The sequence below is a fragment of the Micropterus salmoides genome, unplaced genomic scaffold (assembly GCF_014851395.1).
Source record: "Micropterus salmoides isolate LMB-PRFRI ecotype aquatic unplaced genomic scaffold, ASM1485139v1 Ms_hic_scaffold_18, whole genome shotgun sequence".
In the NCBI taxonomy this organism is placed as follows: Eukaryota; Metazoa; Chordata; class Actinopteri; order Centrarchiformes; family Centrarchidae; genus Micropterus; species Micropterus salmoides.
The window spans coordinates 21,974,877-21,993,146 of record NW_024040928.1 but is presented as its reverse complement, the minus strand read 5'-3'; the positions used below and the strand labels follow the sequence as shown (position 1 = coordinate 21,993,146).

The 18,270-nt window shown below is 36.5% G+C and overlaps 2 protein-coding genes across 3 annotated transcripts; one reads left to right on the top strand and one right to left on the bottom strand.

The window, feature by feature from the left end:
• Positions 1–88: 88 nt before the first annotated feature.
• On the top strand, positions 89–2,619 carry knstrn (kinetochore localized astrin (SPAG5) binding protein). 2 transcript variants are annotated; one of them, XM_038726847.1, is made up of 9 exons: positions 89–180; positions 533–598; positions 691–826; positions 1,292–1,321; positions 1,413–1,512; positions 1,736–1,850; positions 1,952–2,013; positions 2,240–2,314; positions 2,432–2,619. In XM_038726847.1, exons 2-9 carry the CDS (start codon positions 577–579, stop codon positions 2,555–2,557), a joined length of 666 nt encoding a protein of 221 aa, XP_038582775.1. In that variant the 5' UTR covers positions 89–180; positions 533–576; the 3' UTR covers positions 2,558–2,619. The 2 variants fall into 2 exon arrangements, with proteins under 2 accessions (XP_038582775.1, XP_038582776.1); XM_038726848.1 differs by lacking the exon at positions 89–180 and adding an exon at positions 323–453.
• A 5,463-nt stretch (positions 2,620–8,082) lies between these two features.
• Positions 8,083–15,006, bottom strand: LOC119909480. Its single transcript, XM_038727726.1, has 12 exons — positions 14,854–15,006; positions 14,485–14,619; positions 13,936–13,983; positions 13,690–13,833; positions 13,310–13,342; positions 12,880–12,960; positions 11,921–12,095; positions 10,396–10,558; positions 9,016–9,150; positions 8,816–8,926; positions 8,695–8,731; positions 8,083–8,180 (listed from the first exon to the last, which is right to left on the bottom strand). The coding sequence occupies exons 1-12, from the start codon at positions 14,906–14,908 to the stop codon at positions 8,083–8,085; spliced, it is 1,215 nt and encodes a 404-aa protein (XP_038583654.1). The 5' UTR covers positions 14,909–15,006.
• Positions 15,007–18,270: the final 3,264 nt, after the last annotated feature.

Below are 18,270 nucleotides of genomic sequence, written 5' to 3'. Positions count from 1 at the left end.
AGCTCGAATTAATCGAGAAATATAAACCTTCTGATGCTCATAAATACCGAAAAGTAGTTTTATCTGTACAGGAAATAATGTCAAGAAACCGGAATTGACCAAAGAGGGCGGGACGTTTTTGAATTCGTGCCGCTCCGTTTTGACTGTTGACAAGTCTCATATTTAACGGATCGATAAAAGGTAGGAATTTATGTTGTGTTATTTAACCATGTCACACATATTAGTATGTTTCAGTCATTTTGAACGCTTAACTTAAACCTAACCTAAGCTAACTAAACATTTGTGGTGATACTTTTTAGAAGTCCTTGTTGTATTTGGGAAAGAGCACCTAACTCCATTCAAAATCTGTCAATTTTTATTTTTCGCGTAATATCAAATATATTGGGCCTGGTATTCCATGATAACCATGATCCATACATATAATCAAAGCATATTTGATAGGAGCCTACATAGGTGAGTTATATTTAAACAGGTCCAGTAAAGATGTTCTGGATAGATTAAACGTGTTTAATCAAATTATGTCTTCATACAGGTGCCTTTGTCATCGGTAGCATTGTATTAATTGGAGATAGAGCAATGTCTTCAAGAATCCCAAGAGGTGAGCAGAATTAGCTAATTTTGCTGACTGAATTAAAGTTCCTAAAGTCGGACACAGCTGGTGTCTGATTAACAATGTTATGTGTTTTCCAGGTGTGCAGTTACCTGCAGAAACAAAGAAAACCGTTCATAAACTTGAATCCAGAGACACAGTAACTGTGTCTGCAACAACAAATGCTGCCCAAAAATCAGATGGTGTCCTAAAATCTCAAAAAGAATATATATCAAGGTGAGAAATTGCAAACAAACTCTTCATAGTAAAAAAAACTGCACGTTACGACTTAAAATAATATGGTAAACTGTTGGGTAGACCCGTAACAAATCCATCTAGGCGGCATGGCACTTGGGCTGATAAAGATGATCCAAACACCGCACTACACATGACTCCTCTGCCACAGGTAGACAAAATTCAAGGGGAAATACTGCTGTCAGGAAGTTTCAAATCAAGCGTGTTGAGTGTTGAACCTTTCTCCAGAAGTGTATGGTGATATATAGAAGAAATGGCAGTTAAAATGTAAAATTAAACACATCCATATTGTAAAGGGATTGAGTGCCCCACAAGTTCCAGAAAAGAATAATTTCCTTTCATCTCTTTGCCATACTTTAGTGCAAAGCATCATACACCCAAACTGTCAGGCTCCATATATTTGCTTCACATGTATTCGATTGAATTTATTTTACTTTTGTCTTCCAGAAAAAATGCTGCTCCTAAAGTTCACAAAGGGTAAGTCATACATTACAGTATATTCCATCTCCTGAATGTGCAGTGCCCTTTGGCCACTTTTTTCACAACTTTATGTTGCACCTTTCTGTAGGGTGTCCACCAGGTATGGGCAACAGGCAGAGCTAAAGGAGCAAAATCAGCATTTGATGGCTACCAATGAGGAGCTGCAGAAAAACCTTACAGACACACAGGTGCAGAAAGCAATTTTAATGAAGTACTCGTAACATAACTAGATGCTTGTTTTCTCTTTGCTTGCTTATTCTTAACTATTATTTTTGAATACACCGGTTAGGCTCCTGGTAGAAAGCACATCAGCTAGGTGTGGTCTGGTAGTTAGAGAGGTGGGACCTCCTGGGCACTCCTTTCTTTTTTTGACTTTATGCTACAATTTTTTTTTCTTTGCTGTTATTGCAGCAAAGAGTAGCTGAGTTGGAGCTGCAGTTCAGTGACCTTGAAAAGGAGAATGCTGAAGTACAGAAAAACCTGAAGGACTGTCATGTTCTCCTAGTTGCAGCCAAAATAGACCCAGGTGAATATTAATCCTCCATTTAAAAGGTGTGTTTTTGTCAGCTGTATTTCAGTTGTTGCTTGATAGAAAATAACTTCTTCTAATATAAAACCTCTTCTTAGTTTTAGGAGAAAGAGTTGGAGAAGCTGCAAGACAAAATGAAGATCAAAGAAAAGAAGTCATGGTATGTATATTTTATTTTAGTTTTCTCTGTTATACATAGTCAACTTCAAATCAAAGTGCATTTGAATCAAACTCACATGAATAACTTGAAAACAGAAGACATTACAGTTATGGAAACATGCACTTATAATTACTTCTATGCTACATAACCACACTATCTATCTATATCTAACTTTGGCTACCATAGGCAGACAGCTAGTAAACAACTTCCAATGTCTCTATTTCAGAGTGTTTCCACAGACCTGCTGCATGAATTAAAAGCATTTGGAGACGTTGCATCACAGCAACGGGCTCGGCTAGAGGTGAGTCAAAGTCAGTGAAACTTTTGTACTGACCTGTGTAACTTTGCTGTTAGTTGTAGTTGATTTACTGGATGGCTGGAATGTATTTTAAATGTTCCTCATTTTCACACTTATCAGGAAATCCAAACAACAATGACAGCACTCGCTAAAGCACGGGAACATATGAGGCAGGAAAGGGAGAACTTTTCATTGGAGGCTGCGGAAATGGAAAAAGCACTCAAGGAAGCAGAAGCTCTCTTGTAAAAGAGTTTTGAGTTTTAAAAAAGTGTATATTTATGTAAAATGTGTGTTGAGTGTGAAACTAAATAAAGTATTCTTCTTCTTCATGTTCCTTAGCCCACTCATATTTGAAACAATCAATACAAGCTTCTTATGGGTCAAACAGGATGTTCAGTTTTTTAAGTATATCACCTCATTTACAATTACCCATGTCCTGGTTGAGAGGAAACTTTATATTTAACAGTGTATCCTCAACTGAACACAGTGTGTGTGTGTGTGTGTGTGTGTGTGGTTAGGAGATCAGAGGGGGCTGAAAATGTAATTTAAAAAAAAAACAAACTTGGTACTTAAGCAAAGGTTTTGTGTTACAGGTTTTTAAATCATTGAAAATCAGTAAACTTCTGGTCCAAAGATAAACTATACAATGTGCTGTTAAAGCTATTTTCTTATATACTAATAATGATAAATTAAAATGTCAGGCAACATTCCCGTTAGTGTTGTACATTTGTTGTACATTGTTGTCTATACTTTAAGTTTAAGGTACTAGTTGTACTTATTTATATATATATGTACGTATTTCATGCTAATTTATACTCTACTACATCTCAGATGCCAGTATTCTACTTTTTAACTCCACTACAATTATTCAATAACAAATTCGGATTATTAATATACAATATAAATCAATTAATAAATTATTAGATTATGGATTAAGCTACCCTGCAGTGTATATAAAGTAGTTGAAATTAGCTGCACCTTTACCAACTGTAACATTAGTGATGCTTACACATCAATATGTCAATAATTATCCAATGATAAAATTTATTTTATCTGAAATGGGCCATTCTGCATGTTGAGTACTTGTATTTTTGCTACTAGTATATTTTGGTATGTAAGCCATACCATGCCAATATTTGAATGTACTTAAGTATTTTTACATTGTGGTATTGCTACTTTTACTTAAGTAAAAGATCTGAGAACTTTCACCACTGAGTCTCCATCGCTCTTTAGTCCCCCATTCATCTTCCAAGGCTTTGTTTTGCTGGCATTTCCGTGTAGGGGTTCTCAAAGCTGTCCACGCTGGTTGTAAGTGTGTTGGTGGTGGTTTCATGGTGTTTCTTGCCACTATTTCTCTCTCCGGAGTGTCTGGTGTTGTAGTAGTAGACAAACAGGAAGAAACCTGCCGGGCAAAGAAAGATGGTCACTCATAAGGACAAGCTCAGTCTCTGAAATATAACGTACTTAGTAGTTAATCCCTACATTACACTCATTGCTGATGTCATACATACAGTAGGTGGGATATATTTTCACAGTTATCCACCCTTTTACTTCCCTTGTCTTTCTGGTTTTAATATAGTTCAAATGAGAATAATACAAGATTCAGAGCACTCCATGTTTTAGCCAATGCTACAGTAATATGATGGCAGGGCAGTCTGATTTGAGTCGAATAAAGTCAAGTAAGTGACATTTGAGTATGTGTGAGTATTCTGTTACTGTTAGGGGCCAAAAAAAAGTGGAGAACAAGTGGAGAGTGCCTACATTAAATGGACAGTGCTCTCAAATCACACCCAATCAAGATGTTTCTAGTGTCTTCTTAGAAAGTAGTTCCAATGAAAACACTGTCATGAGCACTCAAAATAACAACAACAAAAATTACACTCCTATTGGATTGGAGACAATAACAGATGTATAGCATCTGCTGTGGCACCATGTAAACTTTGGTAGAAGCAACAAATGTTTTTTGCATTGTACACGTGTTGTGCATTGGCCTACCATTAATTACACATGCAAAACTATTAACCACAGGGCTGTGAAGCAAGATGTAAACGCAACAGTTGCCCATTTACACATCAACAGACACATAGCATTCATTTGGAGTCTTTCATTTTTGGACTTCACCAACGCCTGAGGGAAATATCTGCCTCCTAAGCACCTAAATGCTAAACTGTGCTCACAAGCAGCAGGTTGCAAACAGTGAATTCATGAGAGCCTTTGAATTAAAACCAGCTGCCGGCTGCCACAACAGTAAAGCTGTGGGCCATAAAGTAGAGCTTAATTAAATGTGAGTTTTTCACTACGCGCGACCCCTTTCACACTACGGATAGTCTATTCATCTGTTGTTAATATAGAAGTATTAAAGCATCCAAGCAGCTTTATCCTGTGAGTAAAGAAGTAAAATCCCAACTACATGAGCAGTGAGTATAAAATAAAATAATTTACAATGTAAAAAACAATAAATTTTAAAGATTGTTATTTAGAATTGCTGGATTATATCCAGGCTGATCACAGTTGTGGATACCTTGGAAAGAATTGAGGGTTGTGAAAATATAGTAGGAAGGGATCTGGAGGGCACCGTATGCAAAGAAGGCAAATCCCCATGTGATACCCAGAATGCAACACAGTCCGAGGATGGTTACAATATTTTTGCCACTTCTGCTGGCGTTGCTAATGTTGTCTGTTCTGGTTCTCTTAAGACAAAAGAACCAGGACAGTATGATGATGAAGGTCGTAAAAGTGAAGAGGAAGACCACCGCATAGTAGGCTATGTTGACAATGTAGTGGACGTTCCTGTCTGTTATCCAGCACCTTGGAACAAACCAACATGTCAGTGAAGGAATGGAAACATTGCTTTATTGTATGATTCTCTGTATTAAATATATAATCAACAGTCTTCAAAATTATTTGCCAACTCACATGGACACTTTTTCTTTAGTGTCATTAGTGTAAACACTTTCTTCACCATATTTTCCCATGATGACCAGGATAATCCCAATTACACTGGGTAGTACTGGAAATGGAGAACAAAAATTAACGATAAGCAGCTGCCCACTGAATTGCAAATATCATGTCCATGATTAGGTCCAACAGCAGGAAATGATGATGTATACTCACCCCAAGCGGTAATTGAGACTTTCAGTATGTAGTGGCGGATAACAATTTTGCCCCCCATGTACAGCTGCAGCCAGAGGTGGAAGGCCTGGGTAGCAAACCAAGTGAAAGTCGCCAACAAAAAGTAGTGCATGAAAGCTGCCATGATTGTACAACCCACGGTGTTGTTCAGGTTTGCCACATAGTTGTTGATCAGAAAGGAGAAGTCAAGCAGGAACGTGGCCGACATCAGATGAATGAGAATCCATGTGGTATCACTGGTCTTGATCTCCCTGAGATTATAGACAATAGACAGATCATCATATTCTTATTCTGTAACCACTGTCCACATTACATTTTTGGGCTATTTTAATTACTTAAAGGCCATGGATGGTTTGCATCCTGCCGAAGCCTCCCTCTACTGCTTGCTTGGGTGGGTGATTTGCAGGCTGATCAACATCCCCACCCCTCCTGTGACCCATGGTATGACTGTAGGACTACTTGTATTCAGAGCCAGTCAGTAATGGACTTTCAAAATAACAGGCTAATGATTAAAAAAAAACCCTGCCAACTCACATGGACACTTTTTCGCATTATCGCGTTAATTAATTAGGCCGACAATTATTTTATCGCACGTTAACGCAGTTTTTATTATTATTATTTTGAAACTCCATTTCTCACTGGCTCTGAATACACATTGAAAGCGGGTAGGGTACAACCATGTGTCACAGGAGAGGCGCGATATTTATCAGCCTGCAAATCACCCACTCAAACAAGCAGTGGAGGGAGGCTTCGGCAGATGCAGCGTGTGCGAGAAGTAGATAAACAAAAGCAAGACAAGCCATCAAATGCCATGGCGAAGTGGATAGCTACACACTGCGTGCTGATTAGTATTGGGGAAGATGTCGAACTTAGGAACCTCCTTAAAATCACAACGTAGTCGCTTGGCGCTTGGTTCTCTCATGTAAACAAAAAGGGAGACAAGCCCTCCATGAGTAAACAGCGGGCCTCTAGAGTAACCATGGCAACGGCTTCTGTGTGCAATACATAACTAAACTGATAGACCTTCATCTAATCTTGCAGGGATGCTCTGTGAATTCCCTCCTGTTGATTTCCTATAGGCCTAATAGATTCTGGAAACTCACAAACAGCGAGGATCAGTCTCTCTTCCAATTATTTGTGCTGCACTTCGCCTACAAAAAGTTCAACACAATTCAGCAGCTTATATTTGATCTGATTAGTCCTACATTAATGTTTAAGTTGAGATTTACAAGAAATATTTTATTGCTACTGTGTAAAGGGAATACTGCTGGTAAAAAGCAACTTATTTGTTTAAAGTGTTTCCAAACCACATGTTATTGCACTTTTGTGTAACTACTTAACAGTATGTTTTTTAAAAGTGCACAATACACTATAATTCATTACTCAATTTTGAGCATACAAATGCGATTAATCGATTGATAAAAAATTTCCATCGTTGCCCAGCACCAGAATATATATATTTATATATATATACAGTATATACATATACACACACACACACATATGTATATACCTACAGGGGCTCAGCATTTGGTCTCTAAAGAGTGCAAAGTGCAGTATTTGTCTTAAAATATTCCTGTGGCCATTCAAGGTGAGGATAGTGACAAATGGGATTTTTTTTTTTCATGCAGCATTCATTGGTTACATATTACATATTCCCAAAGCATTACCACAAGGAAGCTACTATTCAGTCTCATTTCCCTACAGTGTTGTTCAGTTTTGGAAAGCGGGTTTATTTACATGATCTTTCACCACAGTAACGGCTATGAAATAACAGAGCTATAAATGGGATGTTTTTATGTTTACTTGAATGGTATTAACTTAACGTTTTTTTACTATTGCAGACTTTGAAGCTTGTTTTTTACTTTACAAATATTATAAATAAGTAGGCTAAAGAATTACGCAAATTTGTGATGTGGAATACAGGCTACCTGTGGATGTAACTGAATCGATTTTTACCAATTAGCTTCATCTCCTTATATTTGTTCACTGTGTTACTTCTGACTGAAATCAAGATTCATCTCTCATCCATCGCTACATTATGAGAAACCTCAGCAAGCAAATCACCTAAATTTTCATCTTTCTCTCTCTCTCTGGCTCCCTCTCTTCTGGACTGGACTATATATATGGACTGGACTTATTTTATTTAGAAGACAATAACACATTCTTTTGTGTGGATGTTATTTCTTGATAAGTTCCTGTATGTTTCTTGAAAATAACAATTTAATCTGACACTAATTAGAGACAAAGTTCAGTTATTATTACCTTTGAAAGAAGTGCATATAGAAGACTATGCCGAGGAAGAACATGGACAAGCCACAGCCAACTTGAGTGATGATGGTGAGATTGTTCAGGTTAGAACTAGAAATGGTTTCATTTGGAGGAGCCTGCAAAGAGCAAACATTTCAAGAACACTTTTAAGCACTATGTCACAGGTACTGACAGTGGTAATCAGGATGAATTATGATGCACTTAATTACCACAGAGAGAAATGTAATGCTATGGGGGAATTTAAAAAGGAGGTAGCTACAGTACAGAGTGTAATCAGCCAAGACGGTCACACAGAGGAATGTCCAAATATGTGTATTCAACTGGGAATGTATATCATGAAAGTTTCATAATAGAAAGAAAACACACCATTAAGATAGCAAAAATGTCAAATGGGAACACTGGCATGTAATGTTCTCTCCATTTTGTATTGTCAGACATCCGTCACTGGTCCAGTTTGGTCGGCTTCCTAAAAGACAGAAGCAGAGTATGCAAACAAAACTGGAAGGTTCACGAGTGCATTTGAATGAAGAACATCAGGAAGACTTAAGCATCAACGCTCCAGCAAGTCAGGTTTAATCCAGTTTGCCCCAATGTCACCCAGAATTTAACTTGTTAGATGCTTTGTTATCTTAAGAGTAGTCAGTTTAATTTTAACTTTTTGTTTTCTACAAATTATTTAAATCATTAACATGACAAACACTAATAAAATAACAAATAATCATAACAAATGATCTGACCATGAGGACGCACTTTCAAAGATGCATTTCTCTGAATGTGTCCCGCAGCAAAGACACAAGTGTTCTTTATTTAACAAATACCATGATCAGAAATGGACCTAATAAGCCTTGTTTTTACAGCAGACATTTTGTTCTTCATCCAAGTCCAGTTGCCCTTGACCTCAACCTTCGTTGGATAATCTTACAATCTTTTTTTAAGCAGTATCTGACATCAACATGCAAATTATCAATCGGTACCAATACCTTGACCATCCCATGATTGACAAGATGGAATTCCTTTCTGTAAAGAAAACAACAGAATTGCATTAAAAATATAGAAGTACAAATACTACAAATTTGAAGATGCCCTTGTTATTTTACTTACGTATGTCAAATTCTGAAAATTGATGTTTATTTTGTCTGTGAGATTGGTGATATTGGCTCCCATTTCAACTGCTAAAACCTCATTACCTAAAACCATGCTGTTCTTTGCATCCTGAAAAAAAACGGAACAATTACAAAATAGTAACATGATCACAGTATCATCAGTATCACTGAAGGTGAAAATGAGACATGTTTTCTTACCTTGGCCAGATTGGTGAATCGCATAAGAACTGCAAATACGACACTAACATTCGAACTGAAAGATTTTTCAAATGCTTCTTTTGGCACTGTAACTGATCTTGAAAATGTGGCCATAGTATCTGTGTTGTCTATAATCTGCAAGCAAGAGCAAAACAAGTGTGCTGTCAAAATTGTTTACAGTGTAGTGTTAAAGTCTATATAATAATGAAACTGTTCACTTTAATTGCATCCAATTTTAATTTCAGGAAACTACTTCCCTTCAAAAAATTGTGACCTGTTTTTAAACATTTACATCTTCAGTAAATGGGCTTAGATTTAAAAAAAATCACAATTTTGGAAAATACTGCTACTGTTGTGATTTTAAGGATATGTACATGCTGTAAATATTTCTTTATGGTCACATTTTTATTCATTCATCCACTTATTGTGGGCAGTTTCAGATTCACATAGCAAGTTTTGGTCTGTATACAGATACAATGGTAACTCTGTAAAGTGACACACTGCACCAGGCAGTTGTTTGCCAATAAACTGTTCCAGCAAATAACTCTCCCTAAAACCACAAATTGTTTTATTTTTTTAATTAGCATGGCTCTGTGGATGACAATGCCGGTCTCTCTGTCAGTCAGTCCACCGTTTCCATACTAAAATATCTTAGTAACTATTTGTTGGATTGTCATGGCCTTTTGTGCAGACATTTAAAAGTTTTGTTTGTACATTTTGTCAACACAACCATTGGCCGGATTGCTATGAAATTTGTGTTTGAAAGTTTATGTCCCCCTCTGACTGAAATTTGGTGATCCTAGCACCATTATGAAGTCAAATCAAATGTTTTTATCTATACTATTTATGAGAAATACTTGTAAAACTAATGACATTCCCATCAGCCTCAGCTGTCTTTTGTGTTTAACACTAATTAGCAAATGTTAACATGCTAACACGCTAAACTAAAATGGTAAATATCAGCATTTTAGCAGTTTCTCCAAAATACTGCTGTGCTTACAGAGCTGCTAGGATGACTGCACTTATTACGTTTTTGTGTACATATAGATTAACCAAACACGACACATTCACTATTACGCTATTACCTATTAGTTGGAATCTGACCCAAAATCTGCCCAATTATCTTCATAATTCCCCAAATTTTGTCCTTTATTAACCTCACCACAAATGATTTTCCACATTAGAGACATAATGGCTGAATGACACATACTTAAAGTTTATATTGACCACTCATTTCATTACTCTCAGGTTAGCAGGTGACTGAGATACTCATCACATCCAAACACATACTGTTATTCTGAAGTCTGTACTGAAAGTTTTACTCTGTTAATCTGTTGACATAACACATGTATGAAGGTCAAATAAAAGTAGTCCACCTACACTTATACTGTCATTTGGAGACTTATAAGCAAAGAAGACATTGTCTATGCTCGTGGGGTCCGTTTCTCTCTTTAAGATACCCGTGACTCCTTCTCCCACATTCAGTTCAGCTGAAGATACATTGATGGTGGCGGCAAGGTTGGCCATGTTGTCCATCATTTTACTGTTGACAGATAGAAGAATCTTGATCCCATATAGTCGAGGTACTATGCATGCCTTTTAATCAGTACTTTAATATGTTTTGCACATTCTTCCTGTTTAAATTTCTATGTTTAAACAAATAGTTTGAGCAAGATGAGAAGACCAATACATAATGTCAAGTAAGTGAGCTGAATCGTGGAAGTAATACGCTTAGCTCAAAAAGTGGATGCAGGGAGAAACAGCTAGCCTGGCGGTACCCAAAGTAGAAAAATCTCACAATTTAATACATTCTGTCTTGTTAATGTGTACACATTCAGAAATGTTAAGATTCATGGTTTTATAGTGAGTTTCATGCTGTAACAATTGTTTGGTCAACAACAGCGGGGAGCAGTGACACTGACATTTCCTGGCAAATTGTCATTTTTGCATTTCTGTTAATGAGTGAGCATTAGAGGTGACAGATTTTAAAACTTTGGACAGAACCAGACTTGCTGTTTCCCCCTGCTTCCAATCTTCATGTTAAACTAAGTTAACTAGCTACTTGCTAAAGCTCCACTGTGGTACTATTCTTCTTATCTCACTCTCAGAAGTAGTTTATTACATTTATTTGTCAGGGATCGTGGACAAAAAACATTAATTTCACACACCAGCAAGGTCTCATTCACACTTTGTCATACCCCAAAAGAATGATCTTTTTCTAAACCAAAACAAAGGCTTTCTAACAAGGGGTTAACGAAACGGTCGCAGTTTGGTTTTCTTGCATCAAAGAAAAAAAAATGGACACCATATCTCCTAATTATGAGAAAATATGTTTCCACAAGGATCTGTCCTCGGACCAATCCTGTTCACTTTATATATGCTTCCTTCAGGCAATATTATCAGGAAATATTCCATAAACTTTCATTGTTATGCAGATGATACTCAGTTATATCTATCGATTAAGCCAGATGAAACTCATCAGTTAGCTAAACTTCAAATGTGCCTTCAGGATGTTAAAACCTGGATGACCTGTAATTTTCTAATGTTAAACTCAGATAAAACTGAAGTTATTGTTCTGGGGCCTAAGCACCTCCGTGACGCATTATCTAAAGATATAGTTTCCCTGGATGGCATCGCCCTGGCCTCTAGCACCACTGTGAGGAATCTTGGAGTTATCTTTGATCAGGAGTCAAGTCTCACATTAAGAAAATTTCAAGGACCGCCTTTTTTTTACCTATGTAATATTGCGAAAATTAGGAATATCCTGTCTAAAAATTATGCAGAAAAACTAGTCCATGTATTTGTTACTTCTAGGCTGGATTACTGCAATTCCTTATTATCAGGCTGCTTGAAAAAGTCTAAATGTCTAACTATTTCTTTAACAAATTCATGAAGCACATCTTACGCAGCTTGGGTAGCATCAACTGGTTTTCCTGCTTGAATTGTTACTGTTATATTGAGATCTTTGAGTTTCTCTGTATCAAGTCTAATATCTGGGCCCCTCACTGGCTTAACACAGTTGAGACAGTTTTCTTCTGGTGCTGTGATTTTGATGAAGTACTCGTCCACGCCGTTTCCACCTGAAAGGAAGTGACATCAAGTTTTATTTCTAGCATAAGCTAGCATTTTTGACAACTTGAGAAGATTTCACTACTGTCACTACTACTTAATTCACCAGGGCATCTTTTATTTTATTTTAAATTGTTATACATTTCACTTCCCTTCACTAAATCAAACATCTGCAAGGTAAAATATACAGTAGTACAGTGGAAACAGCTGATCAGATCTGCCCAGGTCAAATGGATCACTATAAGCAGAAGATTATTTGAATTTTGTTCTTTATTTCTCATCCATCTTACCATCTAAGTAATTAATGTAATTACATTTGTCTATTTATTACATGGACTTAAAGTAACAGCTTTGTTATTTAGTGACTCTTTCAAACACTTTTCAAATTAATGTAAAAATGTAATTACTGTTGTATGTTAAGGGCCAGGTAGGTTAGGGTAACTTTTTTTTTCACTTTTTTCCTCGTCATGATTTTAATGTTCAGGCAGCAGAAGCCGATGGGTTGCGCAAGACAAGTGTAATAGGAGTAAAGAAAACATTTGAATTTACTGTAGATTAATTTTTTTTTCATGAACGAAAAGACATGATAACAAACTCTGGAAGCAGACAGCTTGATTACTACAAGCAATTCGAAAAAAGTGTTTGTAACGATTCTGTCCCAAGCTTTTTGATCCATATAAGCACTTCACCACTTTAACTGTGATCACTACACACAGTTTCCACTGTATCTAACAGACTGGAGAGCTGCAGAAGCAGCACTTACACATAAATTTTTTGCCATGTTGGTGAACTTACCCATGTTGGTGCACTTCTGTTCATCATAAGTAGACTGTTTACATATGGTTTCTGTATCCAAACATCTAACCTGGCAAGGTCCTATTAATAGAAACATTGTCAGTACCCATCCACAGTAAAGAAGAAATATAAGCATAGTGGGACAAAACTATAGAGGCATACAACTTCAGAAAGTTAATATCTAAAATTATTTAGCATTGTCACTGACATTACTTATTTGAGTATATAAAATTGGTGAACTAAGGGTACCTCATTAACCCTCAGTAAGGGTGGAAAAAAGTGAATATTAGATGTCAATATTGTTTAACTAACAGTTGTAAATTAATTAAAGATAGACTTGATTTATAATTTGAAATTTCCACTTAATATTTTTATTAGCTCTGTTTTTGTCATTTGATTTTAAATGAACTGTCAGAAGAAGTCGGCTTACCTGTGACATTCTGATTGAAGATGCATGTTGAATCTGGATAATAAGAATTATATATTAACAAAAACAAATTATAAACTTTCATGTTTCAATCTTTATATTTGTGTCTTTAAGGAAGAACTGTTGTTTTACATTTGTAAAGGGCCAGTTCACCCAAATCGTACACACTCACACTCACACTCACACTCACACACACACCACACTCACACGCACACACGCACGCACACACAACACAAACAAGCAAACATTTATATTTTCAAACTCTCCTCTCATCTGTCCTCATGCACTGGATAATACACATTAAGAGAGAGTAGAGTGAGTAGAGTGAGTAGAAAATTGAAAACTGACACTGGAAAATGCCAGATACAGTTATATAATATCACCTGTGAGGCCAGATACTGTGACGTTGCATTTCTTTCCTTGCAGGATATACAGACGTCTTTTATTGTTGATTTTCCCTTTTAAAATCTGCAGTACATAGGCACCATTCTTTGTCTGCAATTGAGGCGACTGTTCACTCCACATTGCTATTAATCAAAAACAGAAATACAGGAACATTTGTATCTTATTGAAATGCTGATGTTTTTAAATCAGCTATTCTGTGAGTTTGACAAGTTGTTTGCACTCACGTCTTCCTGTAGCATTTTCCTGCAGAAATATTATGCAACCATTTTTTCCTGAGGTAAAGAATGGAATCGTGTCAGGTTGTAATTTAATATAAAACATTTTTTGTTGATATTAAGTCATTACACTGTACACACAGCAGGCTGAAAGGTGTGACCCTATTTACACATAATAGGTCATGAAAACGAGCCAAACTGTGTGTGACGATTTCACTCGTCAGATGGAGACCACAAAAATACAGTTCTGTTTCCCAGTAATTTATCATCATTTGAAAAACATAAATAACAATAGCAATTATGCAAAAATATAGGTGCACCCTTCCTCCTAGACTTAGCGTGCTGTTTGGTGCCCCCAGCAACAACATCAATAAAACACATAATAACCATAATACAGCACATGCACTTTAGCTAAGATTTTACAACAATGGTTAAAAAAAAAAAAATAGAGCCTGAAACATTTATATAGCTTGTGATCAATCAACAACTAATGCAATTTAAGTAATTATCAAGTATTTTAAATGAAATTAAAATTAATTAATTATTGTTCGGACTCACTGTGATTCCAATATTGTCCTGCATCAATGACACCACTGAAGTTATCAGCAACAAACAAATAGTCAGTGGTCGTGGTCAAACATGTTGTGAGTTTTTCACATTTGACTTTAGTGCACTGATTGCAGTTTTTTGAAGCTAAAATACCAGAATCAAATCACAAAACAAGTTAAACAAAAATGCCATATTTGAAACACAATATTTTATACAGTATAAAAACATAGTATTTGTTAAGACTTTTCCAGTTTGCTATTTTATGCTGAACAAATACCATTCCTTATGAGAATATGTGATATGCATGCACAGGTTTGAAGTAAAACAGAGACAAAGCTTTCTATCAGGCTTTAGTACTTGGAGATTGTGTCTACTTACAAACATGAAAAATCCACAGAAGGCCCACAAAAAATACCAAAGTCATCCAGTTCATGTTCTTTTGATGGCATTAAGGGTCAGACAGGATGTGTGATCCAGTCACTGCAGGTTTTTTACTTCTTACCTTTCTTTGGATGAAGTAATGTCAAAGCACTGAACAGCAGCACTGAAAAAGAACAACTGAACCTTTTGACCTGATGAAAATGTTGTCAAGCTGACTTTGCATATCTGCCCGCTGCAGATGTTTTGCTTTGCAAATCTGCTGAAAATGCCACTCTCTCCCATGCAAAATAAACCAAATAACATTACGCTTGGATGAAAATCCAGAGATGATACAACTGAATGAATGGTGGTTGTGACGTACTGTGGCTTGTGTAAATAACATTATTGTTGTTTTGGAGAAATACATATCAAGGATGAGGACAACTTTTACCAAAATGTCATTAGGAATACTATTTTTTAGTTTTTTTTTTATTTTTCAGACAAAGATTGTGTCTACTAACTACTTTTTCAAATTTAAAAAAATAAAAAGTAAATGTTAAATATTCAGAAGGAAAGTCTAAAATATAAGAAATTAAAATAAATAAATATTTTCAAATTATAATAAAGTTATAATTTTTATTTTTTATTTTACTTCAACAGTTATTTGAAACGGATTGGCCTGCACACGTCCTGTTGTGGCAAGTTTCTCAGCTTCTCCTTGAATGCTTCAGTGACCATGTTCACCAGTGTTGCAGCCTTCACTTTTGCAGCAATGTCCAGGAAGTAACACAGCTTGGACAATTTGGATCCCAGGCTTAATTCCACAACTAGCTCAAAAAGCTTGGAGTGCACATTGTATGTTGTGGCATGTATGTCTTCATCCTTCAGAAAGTTTATCACATGCAGACATCATACTCTCTGTTTTGTCCTTTGCTACGTCCAGGAATCCAGACATGTAGGTGTTAGGTATGTTTTGGATGTAAATATTTATTAATACGTACTGTGTGTTTTTAGGTGAGGTGAGTATGTAAATGTTTTGTTTTGTGAAAATGTATGTATGTGAGCAGGGTTGAAAATGAGTGCCATGGTTGGGGATTTTGTAAAATTTCAGAAACAATGCGTGACCCTCCGTATTTCCATTAGACCTGGCAAATTTCCACTTCTCTTAACTGTTGAGAAAGGAGCCTATAAGTTCTGGTACACACAGCTGATAAATTATTTTGAGCTATTGAAGTATTTACTGCATCACAGGAAAGAGAGAGAAAATTAAAATATTTTCAGATGAAATATCCCATCACATGTCTGCTTTTTTTCATGGCACACTGTGTTTGTGGCATTATCTATGCACACACAGCAAAAAAAGAAAAAGCTGAGAACAGCTGATATATGTTCATTGAATGTATGTGAATGTTAGTTTCTGTCTGAGCACTTAGACTCAGTGTATGAATTTGTGTGAATGGGTAAATGCGATGTTGTATAAAAGTGGTCGCAAAAACTGGAAAAGGCGCTATGTAAATACAGAGCATTTACATGATCAAAAAAACATTTCTTTGTAACTGACCACAAACTGTGCTTCTTCATCTCAGTCACTCAATCAGACTTTATTTGTGTAGCACTTTCACACAAGCAGATGTAATGCAAAGTGCTTCACACAATAAAACAGGCTCAGGCGGCCCACCAAAATCGGTTTGACATCCTCACCAATACACCATCCTTGCTTTTAAGGGCTTAGATTAGGGGTTTGACAAAACTCTTAGCCCGTGAGACTTCACACTGCACAAATAGTGGGGCCATGACAACAAGACAACAATATATTTTAATAGGCTTAGTATTTGGGGAAAAAAATGTATTGACAAAATAGTTGATAGGGGGGTTTGGGGGCACTCCCCCAGACTTAAACACTTAATATCCTGCATTCTGGAGACATACTTGTATCAACCCTCAAAAACTACCTTGTTATGCCATTTGTCAAACTGAACCCTATAAATCATTGAGCTACATTTTAATTATTAAATATCATAGGCCATTAAATACATTTATTCTGATTTTTATAATTACCACTGATAATTATTTTTAAAAAAAAAGATTTAAGAGGGGGGTCTGGGGTTCCTCCCCCTGAAAAATGTGGGCTTTAAACACTTCATTTCCTGCATTCTGGTGAATTTCTCTGCACCAATTCATTGAGGAAATGTCTTTATTTATATAAAAGGAAACACAAAATTCAGATGACAATTCAAAAAATAAAAATATAGTGTAATATTTTGTTGTAAGGCTCTCAGGCATTCTGTATTGCTGTCAAATGTGTTTCTCCTGTTTTTTATTTTATTTCATCCCTGCTGAGTCAACACACATGCAGGCATGACTGAAGTAACCTAAAGTCTTTAAATGTGCACGTTGCACCTTTTCACCTCAATGATAAATTAATTCATTTTAATTCAGTTATAAACCCCTGCAACCTTAATAGCTCCTATGTTTCAGCAGCTTTTCTGCTCATGTTCAGAACTTTCTGCACATTAAAAATCTCTCCACATATCTGTGTTCTCTGACATTTGCAGAATAACAATTTGAGATATAATATTAGGAGATATAATGACAATGAAGTCATTATATTTTAACAAAATCTACCTGCCCCACTGCTGTGCATTACCCCACCTTACTTATTTACTTACTCTGCTGATATGGTAGTAGGCTGCTACCCCCTTTAGACCGCCTGACAGACACAGAGCCTGTCTGGGACTGTACTGGATGAGACAGCTCACTGCTCTTCATCAGAAGTTAGAAAACCAAAACTGAAAACTCTTGTGATAAGACAGAAATATCACCACACATCCACACACATGTTTACTTCAGTACCTCTGATAAAGTGCAGCTCACAGCCGCTTCAGAGGGAATTAAGCATCCTGGAGCAGAGAGACAGTCAAACAGAGCAAAGGGTCTCTGAGCGAGGGGGACAGAGACAGCAAAGAGAGCGACAGGTGTCTGTGTCGCGGTCAGGTGTGTCCTGTTATTCTTTCACTACTTTGTGGCGACAGTTAACCGTTTGACGCTGACCGACAACACACATTTAGCACTTACAGAGCCAGGTATTTCCCAAAGGGGTTGGTCTAAAACAGAGCTCAAAGTTGAGTGAATATAGGATTTAGCCTACATTCATCATGTGGACGTAAACACAACAAAGGAAATACTAAAATGTTGCTTGTATCTGCTGTGTGTTATGTTGTGTGTATGTAGCCAGCTGTTTCCACTGTCCTTCAGTGGCTAAAAAATCAGTTATTACGATACTTCTTCCACTACCTACTGATCTGTGTCTGGAAAGACACATTTAATTTGATGCTGTGACCATAAATAAAGCCACTAATTAAATTTCTGGCACCCCTATAACATTTGGATAGACACAGAAATGTAATAGACAAACATTTCAAAACCTGGGCAGGT